The 22,826-nt window shown below is 44.7% G+C and overlaps 1 protein-coding gene across 8 annotated transcripts in view; it reads left to right on the top strand.

The window, feature by feature from the left end:
- FUBP3 (far upstream element binding protein 3) overlaps nt 1–17,264 on the top strand; it is a 61,121-nt gene extending 43,857 nt beyond the window's left edge. For all 8 annotated transcript variants that reach the window (XM_077922511.1, XM_077922510.1, XM_028715856.2 and 5 more), the window contains 8 exons: nt 340–440; nt 2,071–2,212; nt 7,696–7,856; nt 8,917–8,990; nt 9,657–9,733; nt 11,511–11,582; nt 13,863–13,990; nt 15,606–17,264. In XM_077922511.1, the coding sequence (XP_077778637.1) occupies nt 340–440; nt 2,071–2,212; nt 7,696–7,856; nt 8,917–8,990; nt 9,657–9,733; nt 11,511–11,582; nt 13,863–13,990; nt 15,606–15,614 (764 nt within the window). In that variant the 3' untranslated portion in view covers nt 15,615–17,264. The remainder of the gene's footprint in view (nt 1–339; nt 441–2,070; nt 2,213–7,695; nt 7,857–8,916; nt 8,991–9,656; nt 9,734–11,510; nt 11,583–13,862; nt 13,991–15,605) is intronic.
- Nucleotides 17,265–22,826: the final 5,562 nt, after the last annotated feature.

The following is a 22,826-nucleotide window of genomic DNA, read 5'->3' as shown; positions in this document are numbered from 1 at the left end:
TAACTAAAATGAAGAATTAAAAGTTAAACCCTAAAGTGTCACAGCCTTGAAGGACCAAATTACAAAGATACAACACAACTCCAAAGGGATGATAAAGTATTAACACAGACAGAGATTCCATTTACAAATCATAAAAGTATTCTCCCATTTTAAGTTCTGTCTGTATTGAGAATGGTGGTTCTGTATAGTCTTGCATGAGCCAGATGTGCATATATTGGTGGCACCGAGTGACCATGTGGCTTGTTTATTTCCCTTCTCTCATGGGAAGCTCCTTCCTCCCTGCTTTTTCCCACTTTGTGTTTGTATTTAATTTAAGGTCTGTCTCCTCTTGCTCCACAGATGATGGGATTAGTCCGGAAAGAGTCGCGCAGGTCATGGGCCTTCCGGATCGGTGTCAGCACGCAGCTCACATAATCAACGAACTCATTATCACTGCACAGGTAGGTGGGACATAGGAAAGTTTCAGATGCAGAGTAAGGCCACTGATATGTCTGGATTGGTGCTTTCTACACTGACTGGCAGCAGCTCTCCAGGGTTTCAGGCAGGGGAACATTCCCATCCCTACCTGGATATGCCATTAGGGGGATTGAAACTGCAACCTTATGCATTCTAAGCAGACATTCTGCTATTTAACTGTGGTCCTAACCCTACACAAAGCTGTTTAAGGAAGTTTTTAATGTTTGATGTTTTATTCTGTTTTAATATTCTGTTGGAAGCAGCCCAGAGTGGCTGGGGAAACTCAGGCAGATGGGAAGGGTAATAATAATAATAATAATAATAATAATACACTGAATCAGACAATTGGTTTATGTAGCTCAATATTATAGTTCAATATTATCCATGCTGACTGGTAGCAGTTGTCCAGGGTATTAGACTGGGCAATTCATGCCAGTCCCACCGGGAGATGATGCCAAGGATTGAAGCTGGGATCTTCTGAAGGCAAAGCAAGTTCTGTACCACTGAGCTATGGCCCTTCACCTCAAAATTAAGTAAGATTCTAGTCCTCATACAGTTCTGAATAAAAGGTTGAATTGAATAAGAACTAACTTCTGCTGAGTCAGAGCACTGGTCCATCTTGCTCAGTATTGTCTACACTGACTGGCAGCAGCTCTTGGGGTTTTCTGGCAGTCACTCCAAGCTCTGCCTGGAGCTGTTGGGGAGTTAACCTGAGACCTTCTACATGCAAAGCTAAGTGCTCTACCACTGAGCCATGACCCTTCTCCTATAAGTGCTGGTAGTGTTGGCAGTTACATACTTCAGTGGTGATTTTTGAGGGGGGAAATTCACCAGCTGGATGAGTTATCAGGTTGGCTGATACCACCTTTCATTCATTTTCATATATTGAAGCTGAGAAACATGGATGTTGTCATCTCTTCCGCATACTAGCAAGAGACTTTAGAGCAAATTGCCGTATTTTTCCGTGTTGCCCTGTTTTTTGGGACTCCAGATTAAGGAAACACCCCTCAGCACTACCCATGTATAAGACGAGCCCCAATTTTAAACCTAATATTTTGGTAAAAAAACCTAGTCTTATACACAGCTAAATATGGTAATTCACACGTCCTTAAGTTGGCTGCTCACCCTGGTGAATGCTGGTGCAGTAAATTTAATCTGAAAATCATTTGGCAAAATACCTGTCCAAAAATTGCAACGCTTGGACACTGACTTCCCATTTTCAAACTGTTGACTAGAAACTTGGAAAGGAGGATGACCCCACTTTCTGTCAGAAATCAAGACCTTGGAGAGCAGCTGGTCCATACCACAGTCACAGAAGGCCAACAAACTTGTTGCCCCTTACCCAGGATGGGAGGGACTTGTAAACACAGATATTGTGGCTGAGTGTAGAATCCTTGTGGTTTCACTGGGTCTTGCTGTTAAAGCAGGGGCTGCTGATGGGGGTTGTAGACCAAAACATCAGGCAGGCACCAGGTTGGCAAATTGTGATTTTAAGCGACTCAATGCATCCATTGGGCAGAAAGTCTGTTGTCTGAATTTATGGCGATGCAGCAAACGGCAAGTCCCAGGAGGACCGTAAACATGTTAACAGGTGTGCCCTCTTTCTTCTTCAAGGAGCGTGATGGTTTTGGAAGCCTCACTGTGGCTCGGGGAAGAGGGCGCAGCCGCGGAGACTGGAGTGTTGGCACCCCTGGAGGCATGCATGAAATCACCTACACAGTGCCAGCTGACAAATGCGGCCTGGTCATAGGCAAAGGTAAGCAGCATGAATCATAGAATTGTAAAGTTGAAAGGAACCCAAGGAGCATCTAGTCCAACCGACTGTAGGAAGCAGAACTCAATGCATGGAAATCTTAAAACTCTTGTGCTTTAAAGGTGGGAGATAGTTCTGCATTGCCAGATATTGGAAGTTTTTCCAGTGTTCTGGTGTCAGCCTTCTTCCAGTCTTCCATCAGCATCAGAGACATGGTTGGTGGTGACACGAGAGGGAGACTTCTTGGTGGCTTATTCCATATTGTGGAGTTCCTCCCAAGAGGTCAGACTGACTCCCTCTTTGTTTTCCTTCCACTGGCAAGCTAAGATTTCCTTGCTCAGATGGACCTTTGGAAACTCAGGAGTAGGGAATGCTGATCACTGGGCTGCTGTTGAGGCAAACTGGATTTGAATTGCTGGTTTTAATCCAAACACATCCATGTGTTTGGATGTATTATAGCTATTGTTATTAACTAGTTTCTTTTTATTACTTTGCACAGTGATACCTCCGGTTGTGGACGGGATCCATTCCAGAGCTCTGGTCGGATCCTGAGGTTTCCACAACCGGAGGGAACGCTTCTGTACATGTGCGCGGCGTGGTAGAGCGCTTCTGGACATGTGTGCGCAGCAAAACACTTCCGGGTTAGCCGCTTTCACAACCCGAAGTTTACGTTACCTGAGGGTAACGTAAGCCGAGGTGCTACTGTAGGATATAAAGGCAATCAATCAATAGCATCTCTTTGCCCTCTTCCAGTGGAAACTGGCCTACACGCTCAAGCTGCCTTCTGGGGTTTTTCTTTAAAAACAAAACAAAAAACCCAGCCAGCTGACAGAGGTGCAATGTGCAGGACCTTTTCTGTGGTGGCCAGCAGACTGAAATTCCCTTGAGTGACCTGCCTGGCTCCTTTTCTTTCATGGGGTTCAGGCTCTGCTGCTTTAAGAATACGTTTTTGGGACAGTATTTATTTGCTATCTTTTCGTCCTGCTTCAGAGGAGCCTCAGGTACATGAAACAGCCCCCCCTCCTTCGATAAGAACCCTGATAAGCAAGATAGTGAGCTTCGTAGATGGGAGGGGGTTTGAACTAGGTCCCCTACTTGCTCTTATGTCCAACACTGTGACCGCTGCCCAGCAGCAGCAGTTCCAGAGATTCCAGGTGACACCTAGACTTGGGCATTGAGTTTCCAGGGAAAGGGAATCAGTGTCTTACAGTAGCAGGGACCAAGAGTGCCTCTCTGCTCACAACCCTTTAAGATTGCGGAACATAGGCTGTAAATATATCAGGTAAATGTGTGGACTAGTTGGAACTGCCAGTTACATTCTCTCATTTTTCCATTCTGCATCTCATTACATTTCTGCATCAGTTTTCAATTTTTTGGTCTACTTTTAAATACCCTCACTATATAATCGTTACTCTGGGGGTCAAGTGGCGGTAAGCCTGGTCCTCCTTTTCTAAAAGGGTAACGGTGGCGTTGAGGTCTGGGGCCAGCCCATTCTGCAGTGGTCAAGTCTTCCTCCCTCCTGTGTGTGCCACTGCTGCAGAGACAGACAGCTGCCTCTCCGGGGCCCCATTGGATTTCCATGATAAACGCAGCAGTCTTGACAGATAGCGTGGCCAGCCCCTTCTCTTGTCAACATTGCCTTTTAGCCCCGTTTGATTAATTGCTTTACAATTTCACGTCCAGCTGCGGGGGGCCTCGCCTGCTCGGTCGCTCCCCCACCCACCCACATGCATCCGTGGTCAGGTGGAAGAATGGAAGCTCTCCTGTTGAATGGGTCTGTGCAGAAAGGCGCCATGTTCGAAGCGGGTGACCCTCGCTCGTGAACAGAGGCGAAACTTCTGGCATTGGGCAGCACAACGTCATGTCATCCCCCCTCATAATTGTGCTGCCCTTGAAGGCGCTTCCTCTGTGTGGGTTGAGAGTTGCTCAGAATGGGGATGGGAGGGAGCTAGACTTTCCCAGAGAATTGAAACTCACCGTCAGTGCCTGTGGTGCATTTTCATATTTGCAGCAACAAATATTTCCTCCATTCAGTGTTTGTGGGTTTTTGTAGTGCTTTCGGCGGCAAGGGGGAGAACGCTGCAAAACTTGGTTTTGACCAGAGGCAATGGTCAGACAAAAGTGAGTCTGTGACCAATCACTGCCTCCATTGTACCGCTTTTCTCCTCTATTGAGAGATCAGTAGTCTGTCCCCAGCCAGCCTTGCAGAATTTCTCACTCCTAGCCCATAGAAAGAATTTAATTATTTTGAAACGGAGAACCACACTCTTTTTTTCTGTTTTCTTTTCAAAGAATCTCATACTCAAATTAACGCGGCACTGAGAGGTATAGCAGGCATTTTATTGAGTAGCGGGCTAATTATCTGTCCTCATTTCTCCTTCCTCGAAGGAAATGTCTTTGGGAGTGAGATTCCCCTTTTGAATGCCTCTGGGAGGGCAAAAGGTCCAAGGCCGATGGGTGGACTTCTCAAGGGGCAGAGGGGGGAAAAGGTGACGCTCACTTACACATTTAACATCGAAACAAGAAGCTTCCTAAAAGAAAGAGGATAATGGTGTATTTAAGTTTCATGACATCCTAACGTCATGTTTTGAAACAACGTATTTCAAATAGTGGGCTCGCTGGCGGCGTTTCATTATGAGCCGATTTTAACTGACGGGCTGTTTTTGAGCGATGTGATGACTTAGTAAATTGAGCTGCAGGATAATGCCTTAAGTCCTCTTTTTAGCAAAGTCCCTTTGGAATTGTATTGCTTACGAATGAACTGTGTTGGTAGTAACAAACCAAAGATCGATCCTGAATGCAGAGGGAAGGCGGACTCACTGAAGGAGGGCCCCCGCGGAGGCAGCCTTGCCCAAAGACTCCCCCAAAACGTAAAGCTGGCGGTGCCTGTTGATCACGGGGAGGGGAGGGGGTTTACGGTGACAATACTTGCCCCACCATTTTTAAAATTGTGAATGCTGAAAAAAGCATGCATGTCCATGAAAAGGCTGTTGCTTCAACTTTGCTCCTTCACAAGCTTGCATTTGTGTGTGTAATAGATGTAAATGCAAGTGTGCCAAGTCCCTTCAGTCTGTAGAATTTCCACTTCTACAACAGCCACACAGTCTCTGCTCTGTTTTCATTATGAGTTGTTCCTCTAGTGTGGGAGGTCCTTTGGAACTCCCTGTCTCTTGACATTAGGCAGGTACCATCTCCCTGCAAACCTTTCCATTTTGGCAGGCTATCCAGAGAGGAATGATTTGGTAAAGTCTGTTCATAAATGTGTTTTTTAGACATTCTAATCTTTTTAGAAGTTGTTAAACATCTTACTTACATTTTCTTTTCATTTTTTAATTATTTTTTTAATCACAGGTATGTTTGCTGCCCTGGCTTCCTTTTGGGAGTTGGGGCAGGTTATGATTGTAATAAAATAACATCTAATCTACTGCTCGAAGCCTGAATTGGTTATAGTCCAGGAAGATTTTTTTAACCATTTGCTTGATTGCAGTGCTTCTGAACACCAGTTGCTGCAAACTGTAGGAGGGGGAGAGAATGTTCTTGTGCTGAAGTCTTGCTTGAGGGTTTCCTCGCTGGGGCATCTGGTTAGCCACTGTGAGAACAGAATGCTAGCCTCGGTGGGCCGCTGGCCTGATCCAGCCGTGAGGCTCCTCTTATACATTCGGTCAGATTGGATGGTTTTCTTAAGAGTCAGGAGAAGCAGCAGCTGTTTCGTTCCATGCTAGGTGGAATTGCTTGCTTTTTCATGGATATCAACTCAGCAAGCGTGTTTATGCCTGGTAGCTGCCAGCTTGGGATTTGCTCCAGTTACTTGCGCTAACCCATCGGAAAGGGAGTTGGCGGAACAGAGCAAGCTGCCGCAGATGCTCAACTAATTGGTTTTGTCCGCTTGGATCGGCAGAGTGCCCTCTCCACCCTGTTGCCTTGGGTTTTGACTGGTGGCTGTATCCAGGACCAGGAGGGGTCAAGCATATCACAACTCCCCACCCCTTTTGTCTCCCTCTCTCCAAGCTGAGGCTAACCTCCCCTCTTGTGTGAAATTCCGACAGAAGAAGAATTGGCCCATTGTAGCCGCTGCCTTTGTTAAGCAAATTTCATTAAGAGACGGAGACCCTCCTCCAAGACCGTATGTGTGCTGCTGCCTTTTTCTCCTCCTGGCCCGCCAAGTCAAACCAAACTTTCATTAGTCGTGCTCCACCCTAGTACAAGCTGCTACTGTTTCACACTCATTTTTAAAAAACAAAACAAAGGTAGCATCTTCAGAGTTTCCTTCACTATCGGCAGACATCCCACCAGGTCTTCCTCAGATAACCAAAGACCTCTTCTGGGAATTTGCTGGGATAAATTGTGCTCTGGGTGCATGATTTCACCGTGAGGGAGCAGCTAATTGCACCAGTGTCCGTTCACCTGCTTATTCACCTACAAAAGGAAGCTGCAGATTAGGTCCCCTGAGGGGTTGCTCTCTTCTAACCTACCCATTTCCTTCTAATCTGCACTGGCTACCAATTCAGGAACATAGCAAGCTGCTTTATGCTGAGTCAGGCCACTGGTCCATCTTTCTCAGTATTATCCACACTGTCTGGCAGCATGGTTTCAAGCAGGGGATGTTCCCAGTCCTACCTGGAGATTCCTGTGAGGATTGAACCTGGGGCCTTCTGCATGCAAAGCAGCTGCTCTGCCACTGAGCTGTGGTCCTTCCCCTAAAAATGAACTTAAGATTCTAGTCCTCATGGTTCTGAATTAAGGGCTGGTTTAAATATGGACATTGGGAGCTACCTTACTGAATCAGACTGTTGGTCCACCTATGCCTATTGCCTGCAGTGACCAGCAGCACCGTTCCATGGTTTCAGGCAGCAAATATTTCCTGCCTTACCTGGAAATTCTGGGGATTAACCCTGGCACTTTCTGCATTCAAGGAAGGTGCTCTGCCACTGAGCATACAGCCCTTCTTTAATTTACTATCATGCCAGATTCAGGGGGGCACTAAGGGGCAAATGGGTGGCAGTGAGATGTAAATGACTATTTGAAAAGGGGGCATCATTGGATCAGTTTAATCAATTATGTTGGGTAAATTACAACTAAATAGTTTTAACTGTGTTTTGAATAAATGTGCCATTAATTGTTACTGTTTTGAATTTCATTGTGTTGTTAGCTCTCTTAGTGGATTGTGCAAACTGCTATTCTGAAGAATGCTTTTTATAGGGGGCACTGGGGGTGAGTTTATAGAACCACAGATCAGGGTGGTGGGCCAAAAAACACAGTTGGGAAACGCTGGTTTATCACTGTGTGTTTGTTGCTACTGGGGCATGATGGGAATTGTAGTCCAAGATAGTTGAAGGACATGGCAGTGTGATGAAGACAGAACTAATCCATGTGATTGGACCTTCCTCCTTCTCTTTCATGCACTCACGATAACTGCTAAATATATAAAGTAAAAGTCTGATCATGTTCCCTCTCCTTTTTCTTCCTCCCCTCTTTCTTCTTTGCAGGGGGAGAGAATATCAAGAGCATAAACCAACATTCTGGAGCCCATGTAGAGCTCCAGAGAAACCCGCCTCCCAACACCGACCCTAATGTACGGATATTCACCATTCGGGGCATCTCCCAGCAGATTGAGCTTGCAAGACATCTCATAGATGAGAAAGTTGGTGTAAGTTGCTTTCCCTTCCCCATCTACTTTCTTCTTCGTTTTTTAAAATAAAAAAATATTTTGGAAATTGCAGTCCAATGAAGAACAAGACTAGCAAAACAATGTCATTGTTACAGTATACAGCTAGAAAGAAGTGATAAGTATTGAAATAATAGAATCATATAATTGTAGAGTTGGAAAAGGACCCCAAGGGCCGTCTAGTCCAACCCCTTGCAAATCACTATCCAATTGGTCTATAACAGGCATAGGCAAACTCCGGCCCTCCAGATGTTTTGAGATTACAATTCCCATCATCCCTGACCTCTGGTCCTGTTAGCTAGGGGTGATGGGAATTGTAGTACCAAAACATATGGAGGGCCGGAGTTTGCCTATGCCTGTTCTATAAAAAACCCCACCAGGATCAAAACATCCACCGTGGTCATTCTCCTTCAGTACTTGAGGCTTTTTTTTTTATTTGCAAAGGTGGTTGGTGTTTTTGCCAGATGCTGAGTCCCAGGAAGTGATTTGGGGCACCATTGTTCCCATTGTACAGATGCGGAAACTGTTCTGAGGTCTAGAGCCAGTGCTGGGGAAACCCAACAGCCCCATTCAGCACGTCCTATGCATCTTGCAGAAGAACTCTGGGATTAATTGCCAGCTGCGATCAGACAGGCAACTAACGTCACAGTGCTCAGGCACCCATTTGAAGGCATTTTTATTTGAGAAGGCCTTACCCAGTGGGCGGCCCAATCCCTTACGTAATATTAATTGCATATATGCAGATAGGTGTTTTTTTACTGTTTTTCTAGAATTCATAATATAGGGATATATTGCTCTTAGTGGTTTCAGGGAATGATTTTACTGTTTGTTTCTTTTTTAATAAAGTGGGCTCTGCATTGCTTATCCTACTTTTATCTTGTACCCCTCTTTGAACAGCCTCTGGCTGTGAAGCTGTTTATAAATCTGTAAAAATGAAAGAGAATTAAATTCTTCGAGAAGCTTTCCTCAGCACCTTAAATCTCAGGTTCAGTCTCACTAAGTCTAGACAGAGTGGTGAATAAATTACCTGTTTTTTCTCCAGGGTACTGGTCTGGGTGGTCCTGGAGGTTTTGGCCAGAGCCCCTTCAATCAGGCACCTGCTACACCTCACCAAAAGTAAGTAGTTTACTTGCCTGCTTTCTCTTCACCATTAGGCTGCTCCCCCACCCTCAAATAGGATTGTAGGTGTGATTGTCATTGAGCAGCATCCTTGGTCTGCAGTGCTTTTACAGAAGAACAAGAAGTCTGTGCAGTGCCCTGATGAACTTAATTAAAACCTGTAATTTTGAGGCTCTGGGAGATGGGAGTTGGGGGCAGGGACTGTGGCCCTCCCAAGTGTTACTGGGATGCCTGTAGCCACATGCAGCCTTAGAAGGTTGATAAACATAGCATGGGCTTCCCTTCCCTGTCATAAATCTCACTGGTTCCTTCCATTGGATTATTGTTTGGGCAGGAGGCCGTTTTACCATTGACTTAAATCAAGTTGGGAGACTGTTAGCTCTCCTGAGTTAACTCCCACCATTCCTGGCTATTGCCCATGCTTGCTGGGGCTAATGGGAGTTGTAGTACAGCAGCATCTGGGCATGGGAAAGGTTCTAAGAAAATACTGCACCGGAACCAGCGCCTTTTTATACCAATGTGTCAGTAGTGAAACTTATCCACACCTAATCTCTTACACAGCATGGTCTGTTTCAACACTTTTCAACAAACTTTAATCCCAACTCACCAATGTGCCTGGACCACCTTCCACTCCTCTGTTGCTAATGGCCTTGTCTTCCACAGCGGTCCTCAGGCGTTCATGACGCAGGGTTGGGGTGGCACCTATCCGACGTGGCAGCAGCCTGGGCAGCAGGTTCCAAGTAAGTGTATTGTAATTGTAGAGATTGCAGGGGGACGGGTGCAAGGATCGCCCATGTTTAAGTTGATTGGGCTCAGCTGTGGGGGACCTTTTACTCTCCAAAGGTCACTGGGCTACATCTCCCATTTACCATTGGCTATGCTGATGGGAGTCATGGTCCAATAGTATATGGAGGGCTACAGGTTGCCCACCCTGGGACTCGTAAAGGAAGCATGACTTCAAACATACAATATCTGGAGTTCCCTGTCATGCGGCAGCCCAATTTTCTACTAGCACTTTAGCTAAACTTTGGCTAAGCAGGTGCATATGGGAACTTGTAAAAATCACAGCCACTTCATTCCTTCCCCCTCTCCCTCCGGTCATCCTGCTTGCCACACAACTCACACCAAAGCTATGGTTAAGCTTAACCCTATGTCCAGATCTAGGCTCTTTGATTGTCTGGAGCAAGACAAACCATGAACTCAGGTTTGCGTGTTAGGCATATCTGTAGCAGCCTATTAACTTGGGCTTCCCACTCTCCCCACCCTAATAATTCCATTGTCTTTAAGATTGAGACTGAATCATGCTCAGAGCTCTGCTCATCAGAACTAACAACAAGTACCTGCTTCTTTCCCCTTCTGCCTCTGAGCAGAGGGGGCACCTTCTCCTCCCCACAGCCCTCCCCCACATGTCCTCTAGATTTTAATTTCCCCACCTTCAGTAAATTAGGTGGGGTGAAAACACTTTGCCATGGAACACAGGGTTTCAGCATGTCCCATCAACCTTGCTGCAGACTCTGTGTCATTCTCCTTGGAAGAGAATGCTTTGGTCGAGTCCTTTTTAACTGCCCTCAACACTCTTCAAGTTAGGACTTTGCTGCCCTGCACATCGCTGTCCTCCTCTTCCCCCACCACACAACCACCCTGCTTCAAAAACTTCCCATTGCAACAGGGTGTGGAGGGGTAGTTAGGTGGTCAGAAGGTGCTATTAGTTTTTATTGCCCGCTTTCCATTAAAAATCTAGAATGCCAGCTCTTTAGAGGGAAGCCTTCTCCATAAACCCTGTTCTGGGCATGTCTCCTGACTGGTAGTCAGGTTGCAGCTCAGCATTTGAGCTTATCATTTGCATGCAAAAGGTCCCAAGGTCAATCTCCAGGTGAGTCTAGGAAATATGCTTGTCTGAAATTCCAGAGAGCCACTGCCAGTCAGAGTACATACACAATGCTGCTCTAGATGAACCAGTGGCCAGACATTAACAACCAGCTTCCTGTGCTCCTGTTTAATTCAGCCCTTTATTCAGAACTATGAAGACTACAACCTTAGTTTGCTTTTTAAGAGGAAGGTTCATAATTCAGTGGTTAAAGCAGATAGCTTTATGCTCTGTGAATTTGTCTAATCCCCCTTCAAACCCATCCAAGCTGGGTGCTTAGCTATGGTTTAGCTTAGCATTACTAGCAAACCAGGGCAGGTTGTGGTAGAGAACTCTCCACCATGAGCTACTTTGGGGGCCTACTTGCCTATCATGCAGGGCTAGTCTTGTGTGTGTTGTGTTGCTGTGTTGTTGTGATTGATTGATTGATTGATTGATTGATTGATTGATTGAATTTATATACCACCCTATAGTCGGAGGTCTCAGGGTGGTTCACAGAATAAAATCAAAATATAAAACCACAAAATGCATAATCAAAATAAAAACAACAACCCAATAACACCCCCAAGTGTAAGAAGCACTGTTCTCTGCACCTCCCACCCATTATTCTTTCTTCTTCTTTTTTCCTCTCTCCTTGGTGTCTTGTACAGGTCAACAGAGCCAACAGCAGAACAGCCAACCAGACTACAGCAAGGCGTGGGAGGACTATTACAAGAAACAGAGTGAGTGAAAACGAGTTGGGTTGGGGGCGGGTGTTGCAGTAATTAAGAGTGTTGAACTAGGACCTGGGAGAGACCAGGATTCAAATCCCCACTTGGCCATGAAGCTCACTAGGTGACTATGGGTCAGTCGCTACTTCTCAAGCTAGCCTTTCTCACAGGGTTACAGGGACAGGTGGGCTGTTGTTATTACTAATTTACCCACCCTTCACCCTAAGGTCCCAGGGTGGGTTACAAGAATTAAAACACAAAATTAAAAGCAACTTGCCACTACAGAAATAAGCTGGGTTCCAAAAATATACATCTCAAGTGTCAAAACCCAGGATGAAGAAGTGCATCTACAACATTCTTGTTGGCGCCCAGTCTACCTCAGAAGACAATGAAGGAGTGCTCCTTTGGGGGTGAAGTCAAACTGTTGGCTGTAGAAACCGAAACAGAAGAAAAATATTTTGTTGCAACTGGGGCAGGTGAATGCGTCTGGTTGTGCTGCTGCAGATGCACCATGGCGTTTCGTCTCTCTACACTCCTCCCAGTGGTCAATCCTCCTCTGGTCACTGCTACTGATGCATGACCTGACTGTCTCCAGGCACTGTGGTTGTCTGCAAGGGATTACCACATGGCAGGGTTGATGTTGTCAGCCTTTCAGTTCACATTTGCAGACATCTTTGTAACACAGTTGGTCTGCCAACAGACCTAGTGCCTGATGCCAGCTTCTCGTAGAGCACATCCTTTGGGAGCCTGCCTAGAAGAGCACATATTCTTTTGAGACTCTGCTGGACATAGAATCATAGAGTTGGAAGAGACCACAAGGGCCATCGAGTCCAACCCCCTGCCAAGCAGGAAACACCATCAGAGCACTCCCGACATATGGTTGTCAAGCCTCTGCTTAAAGACCTCCAAAGACGGAGACTCCACCACACTCCTTGGCAGCAAATTCCACTGTCGAACAGCTCTTACTGTCAGGAAGTTCTTCCTAATGTTTAGGTGGAATCTTCTTTCTTGTAGTTTGTGATGCCCCAAACCTTCCTGATGTAATGCATGTGGAAGGCATTGAAGCTACACTTCTGGCAGGTGTAAGCTGCCCATGTCTCACTACCATAAAGCTCAGTATGTAAGTTTGGTGGACCTTCATCTTGGTATTGGACATTAGCATCATATTCTCCCATATCCCTTTGGAGAGGCAAGCCATTGCTGTAGCTGCCTTGCCAATACACTTGTCTAGCTCAGCATCAGTGAAGAGGTTGCTGGTTATGGTGGAGCCCAGGTAGACAAAACCATCTACCACCTCAAGCGTGTGGTCGCCAGTGCTAATGACATCCTGACCCAAAATGTTGGTGTTCACTAGGCTGATGGTGAGGCCGAACTCCCTGCAGACTCAGGCAAAATGGTAGATGGTTTCTGTAGTTTCCTCAAGAGTGCGCTGTCAAGGCTGCATCATCTGCAAACAACATCTTGGATGAGGACCCGCGACACTTTTGTCTTGGCGCAGAGACTTGCCGGGGTGAACAAACCCCCATTGCTCCTTGAGTGGATGTACACACCATCTGCAGTTGAACTGAACTCATGTGAGAGTAACAAGAAGAAGAATATGTCAAAGGGAGTTGGGGTTGAGAGCACAGCCCTTCCTCAAACTACTCTTTATAGGGAAGTCACTGGAGGATGAGCTGGATTTCTGGACGGTGCTACACCTGTTCTTTGTGGAAGGACACAATGATCTTGTGGAGGTTATGTGGACATACTGTCTTGTTAAGCTATGTGAAGAGTCTCTTTGGTTGACTAGATCAAAGGCCTTCATCAGGTCTGTGAATGCAATGTGTAAGGGGTTTCTCTGCTCTCATCATTTCTCTTGCAACCAGTCTTAGCAACCAAGAAAGTATCTGTAGAGTATGGAGGTAATCTTCCAGGTATTTGGGACCTGAGTCATCGTGGATTAAACCTAGCACCTTCTGTATTGCAAAACAGATGCTCTACCACAGTGTTGTAGCCTTTCTCCTAAAAATAAAGATTCTAGTAGGAATATAAGAAGCAGGTGTTCTCTGAGTCAGACACTGTCAGTAGCTCTCCAAGGTTCTGGGCTGAGGACATGCTTATTATGCATGTTTGGGATCTTAACCCTGGGGGTTGTTGGGGGACGACGACGACTAATCATGATTAAAGGATGCCTGCCCTGGGTCATGGAAAGGGGCGGGATCAGGATTTGGTGGGTGCATTTGAGTATTTTCTTACTTGCTTCCTCTGACGCTTGACTCTTTGTTGTTCTTTCTCCACCTCCTATCCCTCCAGGTCACGCTGCCACTGCTGTGTCTCAAGCCAGCTCCCAGCCTGACTACACGATGGCCTGGGCAGAGTATTACAGACAGCAGGCTGCTTATTATGGGCAGACATTAGGGCAAGGCCAGGCCCACAACCAGGTGGGTCTCGCTTCTCTCTGCTGTATCTACACCCTTCTTCCTGATAGCTGTTTCCTTGCATAGTTTAGTCATGAAATAATTTCACAGAAACAACCAGCCCTGTGTATCTTACAAGATCGCTTGTGACATATCAGCAACTGCCCGCTCCCAAATAATCACCTCCCAGTTTTTGAAATGTTTTCTGCAAGGGGTGACTGCTTTCCAAACCTAGTTTACCAAAGTTTAACTTTGTTTAAACTTGAAACTTAGGTTTCCCCCCCTCTCTCATAACACTGGAACTCATGGACAGCCAGTGATGCTGAACATTGGAAGATTCAGGACAGATGAAAGGAAAGGACTTCTTCACACAGGGCATAGTGAAACTGTGGAACTCACTCCCACAGGGGGCAGTGATGGTCACCAACCTGGATGGCTTTAAAAGAGGATTGGGCAAATTTGTGGAGAAGGGCTATCAATGGCTACTTGCCATGATGGTTATGCTCTGCCTCCACAGAAGCAAGGGCACTTCTGAATACCAATTTCTGGAAGCTGCAGGAGGAGAGAGGGCTTGTGCTCAAATCATGCTTCCCACAGGCATCCATGTGACGACTGTGAGAACCAGAGGCTCTCACAGACTAGAAGGACCATTAGCCTCATTCAGCTGGCTCTTCTTATGTGAAGTTTTCCAAACTTGGCTTAGCCTCTTCTGGACCTGGTGAAAGCAAAGGCCAGAATGTTAATAGTGCAGCTTGTGTTTCCAAGTAATGGGCTCCCTGCTAGCAAGCAGCTGGTTTTCTGTTTTCCCAAATTTTCTGAGAGCTGAGGTTTTTTTGCACTCCTCTTTTCTGAATTGAAATTGAAGTCACACTTTGCTCGTACACTTTAGCTTTTTAAGGTGGTGTGAGGTAGCATGGAATACTTGAGAATTGCCACCCGCTACATTTCTGTGCAGAGGCCAGTGGTAGATGTCTTCTAATTGGAGAAGAGGGGGTGCTCTTACCCACTCCCCTGCCTTATAGCCCCCACCCCGAGGGGCTGTAACTCAGTAGTAGAGCATCTACTTTGAATTTTTATTTTATTTATTTTAATTTAATTTATAAACCACCCACTCTGTGCGGCTCACATCATATGTTGAAACATACTAAAGCATCAAACATTTTAAACTCCCCGTTACAGAGCTGTCTTCAGGTGTCTTCTATAAATCAGATAGTTGGCTCTCAGATAGTATGTAGAAGTTCCCAGGTTCGATGCCCACTGGCATCTCCACCTAGGGCTGGGAGCTGCTGCCATTCCCCCAAAATAATGACTCTTCCAGACAGAGGCATCCTTCCACCTCTTGCATGCAGCAGGGAAGCTGTTTCTCAGATCAGGGAAGGGCAACCCTGTGGCCTTCTAACTGTTGCAAGACTCGTTCCCATCACACCTGAGCACCGACCATGCTCACTGCAGCAGGTGGGAATTGCAGCCCAACATCTGGAAATCCACACCGGTTAGCCACCTCTAAACTAGGTGTGCCTTCCCGGTCTGATCCAGCAAGGTGGTTCTTTTGTTCTAAAATGTTCTCGAAAGTTTTCTTTCTTAACATTGGTTTTTCATTTTGTCTCTCTCTTCCCTCCCCCTCCCCCCCCCTTTGCAGGAGCAGTAGAACAACATCCTTGACTCTTTGTTTGTTATTTTCCCCTCCCTGCCCCCCCCTTTTTCTCTCTCTCTTGCTCTCTCGGAATCATTGTGGAAACAAACCTTTTTGTAACAGAGGGTTTCTAGATTTGCACCATTTTGATGAAGAAATCTTGCTTTGGTTTTTTTGGTGAAACACTAGTTGTTAGGATAATCTACACTGAACTTTTTTCTAAGAATCAGGAACAATTAGTAATGTACTTAACTTTATGGACTTTGCTGGGTAATCTGTTTGGGGGGAAATGTTAATTATTTTGGGGAGGCTTTTTTGTTTGTTTTCCAAATTTATAAGGAAAAGAAGAGAGAGAGTAAGAAAATAAGTGAAACTCCAGGGTCCTTTTTTGGGGGGTTGGGGGGAGAAGCCAGAGAATAACTATCATCGAATCTTACCCCCAGAGCTGTGACATTTCAACAAGTGTTTTTAGTCCCCGTCCCCCCACCTCTTATTGTGTGTATTCCACCCCCCTTTTCTTCCACCTTGTTTAAATCTTTTCTGTTGTAACAAAAAAAAGGCTTGGAAGTCTTAGGTGATATGTAACAAATTAAAAAAAAGAAAGAAATTTTTGAAAAACAGTATTTAAATATTCTTAAATATGTAAATTCATTAAATATATGACTTCTAATTTCTTGTATCTTGGCTCTTTTTTATTTTATTGCATTTTTAAGAAAAGAAAGAAAAGAAACTGAACTATGATATGTTATTGTAATTAATTGTGTGAATTCTTTTATCAAGACAGTTACTGTTTGCTGTCAGGCTGGTTATCAAGGGGGGAATTTTTGTAGGGGGGGGGGCTGTATAATTTTTAGAGATCTAAAGGGGTAATATAAAAAGATGTGTTTAATTTTTTTTTAGCAATTTTATTCTGCTTTCCATGTTCTCCATTTTCTGGTTGCATCTGCGTATCTAAGACCTCCAAGCTTTGTCTAAAACAAAAAACACACAAAAACAAAATACTTTTTGTCTATTTCAGAAATAAATACTCTTATTTTTAATATTAAGATAAAACTGCTATTATTAGTACTTTTAACAAACACTGTGGAACATTAAGTCATATAAAATAGTAGTAACTATTTTTTAATTCCAGGGTGTGTGTGTGTGTTTGCTTTCCCCCACCCCTCAATTTTTTTTGTTCGTTTATAAGTATTTTCTTATCTTAATATTTGTCGAAATTTTACCTAGAGAAATAATAAAAAATAAATCTAGTATTAACCCCAGGTATGCCGCTGAATACTTTTTTGATTTAATAAAAGGGATATTATGGTTTCCAATGTTTACTTGTAGTGTTTTCTTGTACAGATAACAGTGTATTTTTAAAGGAGAAAAAAATAATAATAACGGGAAGTAAAGCTATTTTTTCTTGACATTTTTAATTGACCTGCGGGACATTCCGTTTTGAACTGTACTGAAGTTAATGTTCTAGGATCCTTCCCCCTCCCTGATTTCTTTATAATGCTTGAAATGTCTAACTATAGGTAAATGCAATTGGATAATATTGAGCATGATGTGTTTTAAACAAATGAAAAATTGTTCTTTTTATTTGACTGACAGTTGCATTTTACACTCTCTCTATAATAAAGCAAATCCACAAGGAAACTTGTGGGTTAAGTATTAAAAGTCTGTTTTTTATCACTGCTCCATTACGTGGGGGGAAAAATGTCATGTAGAAGCAGCATTTAAAAAAAAAAAAAGTACGCCTCCCCATCCTCTCTATCTTTTTTTGTGGGTTTGTGTGTGTGACTAGCTTTTTTAAAGGCTATATTATAGTGCTGTTAGCTCCCAATCAAACCTTTAATTCTTTGTGAACTGTGCTGAAATTTCACACCTAGGTCCTCTTGCAACCGCAGAGCTGCAAAGGTGGTCTCTCCTTTCCCTCCCCAAAGTAAGGTGGTTATGGAACAGCCCCAGAGCAAGGAATCATCTCGCTAAAAGGAGGCATGTTATAAGCAAAAAAACCCTCAGATGATTTCCTGCTTCTCTTCTCTGCAACTCAAACTTGGGGAACAAGGTGGCTTTTTTTTCTGCCTACCACTCTCATTTCTCCCCCTCCTTTCCCAGCCAGAACCCTCCTAATTTCAGGTCTGCAATTCTGGCCCCACTTACCTGCAAGTAAACCCTATTGAACCCAACAAGTCTTCCTCCATGGGTTGGTTGTGGCTCAGATTACGGAGCAAAATGCTGCTGTATTCCCCCCGAGTTCTTGGCATAAAACTCCTTTCCTGAAGATAATTGTATCATTACCACTCTTGGTAGCTGTGTGTGTGTGTGTGTGTGAGAGAGAGAGAGAGAGAGAGAGAGAGAGACAGAGAGAGAGAGAGAGAATGGATTTGGTTGTGTGGTTTTTTTTGATGTTTTATTTATTGTTTATGACTGCTTTTCTTATCATGTAATGTGTTCTGTTCATGTCGTAAGCCACCTTGAGCATGCTTTGACCTATGGAAAGGAGGCATACAAATAAAATTATATATGTTGGTGTGTGTGCATGTGTGTGTGCATGTCTGTCCCCCCCCAACCCCCCCCCCTTCTGTCAAACTAGATTGAATGTGTCCCTTTTTCTTTTTTGGGATTAGAGAAACTTTTCAACTGGTTTCCCAACCCAGATTAGGTCATACCCTGACTTTCTGAAAGAAAAGAATGAAACCCACTATCAAGCTTCATCTTCTTCTCTCCCCCCCCCCCCCGCCCCACCCATTTACCTCCCCAACCAGCCTGGCATCTGTTCACTCGCTCTTTTTAAAAACACACACACACGACCCCATCTGCAAAAGTGGCAACTCGGGGGCCCGGTTGAAAGCCGGAAGAAAGGAGGGGTTGGGTATGGCATCTCTTCAATACACCTCCAGAGAATCGAGAGGCACATATTGAAAGATGGGAATGGTAATAGCCACTTGGGCAGAAGAGAAGAAAAGCTGGGGGTGGGGGCGGATGGACGGTTGGTATGCAACAGGGAAGAGGAGGTATAAATGCTGATGATGGGGAATAAGGGGGGGGGAGGACATTACGGAGAAGACTTCCTCCTAATTCATCTTCCAAGCTCGCTGCCAAAAGAGCATTTGGTAGGTTTCTCAGGGAGCAATTGTGTGATAATGAACCCAAAGGTGTCCTTTAATTGAAGACAGGAGCATTGCGGCTCGTCCAACCCGAGACTCATAAATGGTCCAAGGGAGAGAAGCTAGGGAGGATGCATTTTCTTAAATGTATCTGTAAGTACACATGAGATAGCAGCTCCCTAGTGGAAATGTCCATAATATGAATTATGGAAACTGGCTTTCATGCAGCCCTAGTCCTCCCACTCCCCCCCCCTTTAAATATCGAGTGGGTGGGGCAACCTACTTTCGCTAGGCCCTCGGAACTGGGCCGGCCATTAAGAATGGCGCCTCATGGAGCCGAGTTTTTCATAAGCAGTCTGGTGTCAGAGAATAAGTATTTTAAGTGCTTGAAATGTTACCAAATCGAGCAATCGATTTTTCATCTCTTTATCTCTGCCACCCCCACCCAGCACTAAGAGCTGCAGGAAAGTCGGGGGGGGGGGAGAGAGAGAACTTGGCATTCAGAACCAACTGTGGATGGTTTCGCTTTTACAGAACCATATATTTCCATTAATGTTTACTCCTGCGCCTAACTGCTGGTGACGTGGCTCATCCTTACCAGAATCATTTTGAGCTACCATCAGCACCACCCACATTTCTTACAGCCCTCTCTACACTTTCTCCTGATGTTCTGGAAATTACAACTATATTTAGCCCTATGTTTAAAATCCCCATCTCTTTCGCTGTGAAGTTCTTCCAGTATCAGTGCCTGCAATGAGCTTTCTCCAGTATTTTTATGAACGCAAGCCCTGATAAAGCATAGCCAAAAATCCCTTAAGCAGGCTGTAGCCTCTATATTTTGTAGATTGCCTTCACCAGGTCAATCCTGGTGCATATGCTAAGATCTACTTTGGGGGGGGGGTCCTCCTTGGCTGCCTACGGTTAAGATTGGTTAGGTTGGCTTTCTCAGTGATGGCCCCAGAACTGTGGACCTCTTATGACTGAAATAACCTCTGGCCTTCCAGAATTTGCTAGGCTGCATCTCCCATCAGCCCAAGCAAGCACAGCCAACAGCCAGGGCTGATGGGAGTTGTAGTTCAACATCTGGAGGGCCACAAGTTCACATACATGCAATTGCCCTATTGGTAGCCACCATTGGTACAGTGAGCAAGGAAGACCATCCTTGTTGAGGCTTCCATGTAAAAGGTGGCAATTCAATTGGGTCTTGCAGAACAGGTTAAGGAGAGGAACAGTACATAGAGACAGACCCCAATGACGAAACATTCAATCAATTCTGGTTTTGCTTCCATTCTCACTGTGGAATTCTATGAGGACAACACACAACATGTACTTCTTCATGCAGCACAGAGTTAAAACTATGGAACTTGTTCCCACAAAAGGCAGTGGTGGCCACCATCTTGGATGGTTTTAAAATAAATAGGACAAATTGATGGAGAAGAGGGCTTTCAAAAGACTACCATCCAGGATATCCTTGCTGTGCCTCAGCAGCTGGAGGCAGCAATACTACTGAACACCAGTTGCTGGAATCTACAGGGGGGGGGGAGGGCTCTTGTGCTCAGGTCCTGCTTGTGGGCTTCCCATGAGGGCTTCTAGTTGGCTGTTGTGAGAAGAGGATTCTGGACTAGTGGCCCATTAGCCTGGATCCAGCAGGCTCTTCTTACATTGAAACTAAGGAGGAGGAAGAAGCTGATGTGCTGTGTCACCTTCCGTATTGTTTGTAAGCAAGGAGGCAGGCAGGTGAGGCCCAGTTGAGGACAGAATGAGGTCAGTGGGGCAGCACCTTCTTCATCCTCCACTGGAACACCAAGATTACCAGTTGCTGATAAATACAGCATCTTCTCAAACTCCCCCCATTCAATTTATCTGCTCCTCCATAAGAACTATCTGGCTGCTTCGGACCAAAGGTCTACTGCATACAAACCTAAGCTTCTGGGAAGCAGCTCCTCAGAACATAAAAGGCAACATCAGCTGATCTTTGGAAGATAGCTGCTGCCTCTAACCACAGAGGCTCAGTTATTTACCATGGTCTATAGCCAGTCCTCTCTGGATTTTTATAAGGTGTGTCGAGTGGGATGAAATAAATTTACCAAAGATGGGATAGTTTTCTTTCACTGAATCAGACCATTGGACTATCTTGCTCAGTGTCTACACTGACTGGCAGTGGCTTTCCTAGTCCTACCAGGTGATGTCTTTCAGAATTGAACTTGGGACCTTTTATATACTGCTGTGGCTCTAGTCTTCATTTTAAGTGGATATTTTATTTCCATACATATCCTTTCGTTTTGATATTGTTCTGTCAACATTGCAAGAATAAATATTTATCATACTGAAAGAAAGCTGATAGTATCTGTCCTCTGGGTGTCTAGATCTGACCATCTGTCCTTTTGGACTTGCACATCTCTGGATCGGGTTCACTGATGCCTGAGGTTGCAATCCTAATCCATCTTTCCAGGCATACAGGGGTGGTGGTGGTGAATATACCAATCCATCTCTCCTGCCCCCACTCAATTTTTCAATCTTAAATTAGTTTTTCACATTTCCTGCTCAGTTTTTGCAATTTTTTTTTAAGTTCTCATGAATGTTCATCATTTTAATATGAATTTTCCCCAACGCACATTTATTTATGCAGTTCCAATATACAGCACACAGTTTTTGTAAAGCAGTGCTCCCTAGTAAAGTGTATTTTGTATGTTTATTTTTCCTAACAGGTGTTTTAATCTGCATTCTGTACCCTTGTATGTGAATTTTTGTACACACTACTTGGCTAGAGAATTGCATTGCAAAATTCTGAGAAGTGTGGATTTCAAAGGATGGCTGCTTTTCAGTTTATGTATTGTTTCAGAAAGTGTGAATTAGGTAGGTTCACCTTTAAATGTGAATTGAGTTCAGTTCTCCCCACCCCACCCCACATCCTTTACTTCCAGAGCACCAAGGTTATTTATGAACCCATCTTACTCTAGCTAGCAAGAGACAACAAGGCTTTCAAGTTTATGAGGCTTTCAAGCACAGAACTGCTTCAAATTTATCCCTCTTCTCTACCTGGCAGTAAGTAAGCCCCATGGAATTTGTTCAGATATGGTAGGCCAGATGTGAGGAACCCTTGGCCCTCCAGATATTGCTGAACTCCAACTCCCATCATCCATTGGCCATGCTTGCTGGAACTGATAGGAATTTTAGTCCAGCAACATCTGGAGAGCCAAAGGCTGGATCTTACTCAGAAATGAGCCATATTGAAGACAATGGGGCTTACTCCCAGGTAGATTGGATAAGGATCACAGCATTGCGTGGGAGCAATCCCTGCTGCACACAGATTTACTTTCAAGCAAACATGAGGAAGCTCACAGTGTGGGTCATGTACAAAACATTCTTTGAAATGAAAATAGATTTTCTATGTCATTCTTAAACGAAAGGAGATAGGTCTCTTCCCTTGCATGCCTCCTCATAAGCAACCTGTGTGCTTAAATCGCGCTCTCTCGCTCTCTCTCCCCTTATTTACAGTAATTTGTATTAGCAAAGTATAACTCAGGGTGGGGGGAGAGAGATTCGCTGCTGGTGGCTCAAGCATTATTTAACTTAAGTATTTTCATTTGACAATACACTGATTTATTGGGATCTTATTTCCCTTCACCGTATTTATAACTTATTGATGGGATTCAAGGGGGGGGGCGGGTTGGACACATACACAAACACCCATTCACCAACACTTTCCTCTACAGCGATTTGGGCCGTGTGTGTGTGTATTTTCACTCGTCCTTATGACATGAAAGGCAAAAAAGCTGGGGCAAGATTCTACCAGAGCAGTGGGTGCTCAAGCGAAACTGAATGTCATCACAATGAAAAATTCTCACTCCATTTTGCAAAGCTTGCATTGTATGTGTGCAAACCAGCATATATATATATATAATCTAAACTTTGGTATCCAAACGGTTAAAAAAAAAAAAAGCGGCAATGTCTAAGGCAGCATGTCTCTGAATGCCAGATTCTGGGAATCACAAGCAGGGAGAGTGCTGTTGGACCCAGGTTCTTCTCGGTGGCCACTGTGAGAACAGGGTGCTGGACTAGGTGGGGCCATCAACCTGATCCAGCTTATGTTCTACCTCCCCAGTCAGAGTCACCAGTTGCTGGGAACCAC

Source organism: Podarcis muralis, chromosome Z (assembly GCF_964188315.1).
Source record: "Podarcis muralis chromosome Z, rPodMur119.hap1.1, whole genome shotgun sequence".
Taxonomy (NCBI): Eukaryota; Metazoa; Chordata; class Lepidosauria; order Squamata; family Lacertidae; genus Podarcis; species Podarcis muralis.
Note: the sequence above shows the minus strand (reverse complement) of the source record. Positions and strands in the feature narration are given on the sequence as shown.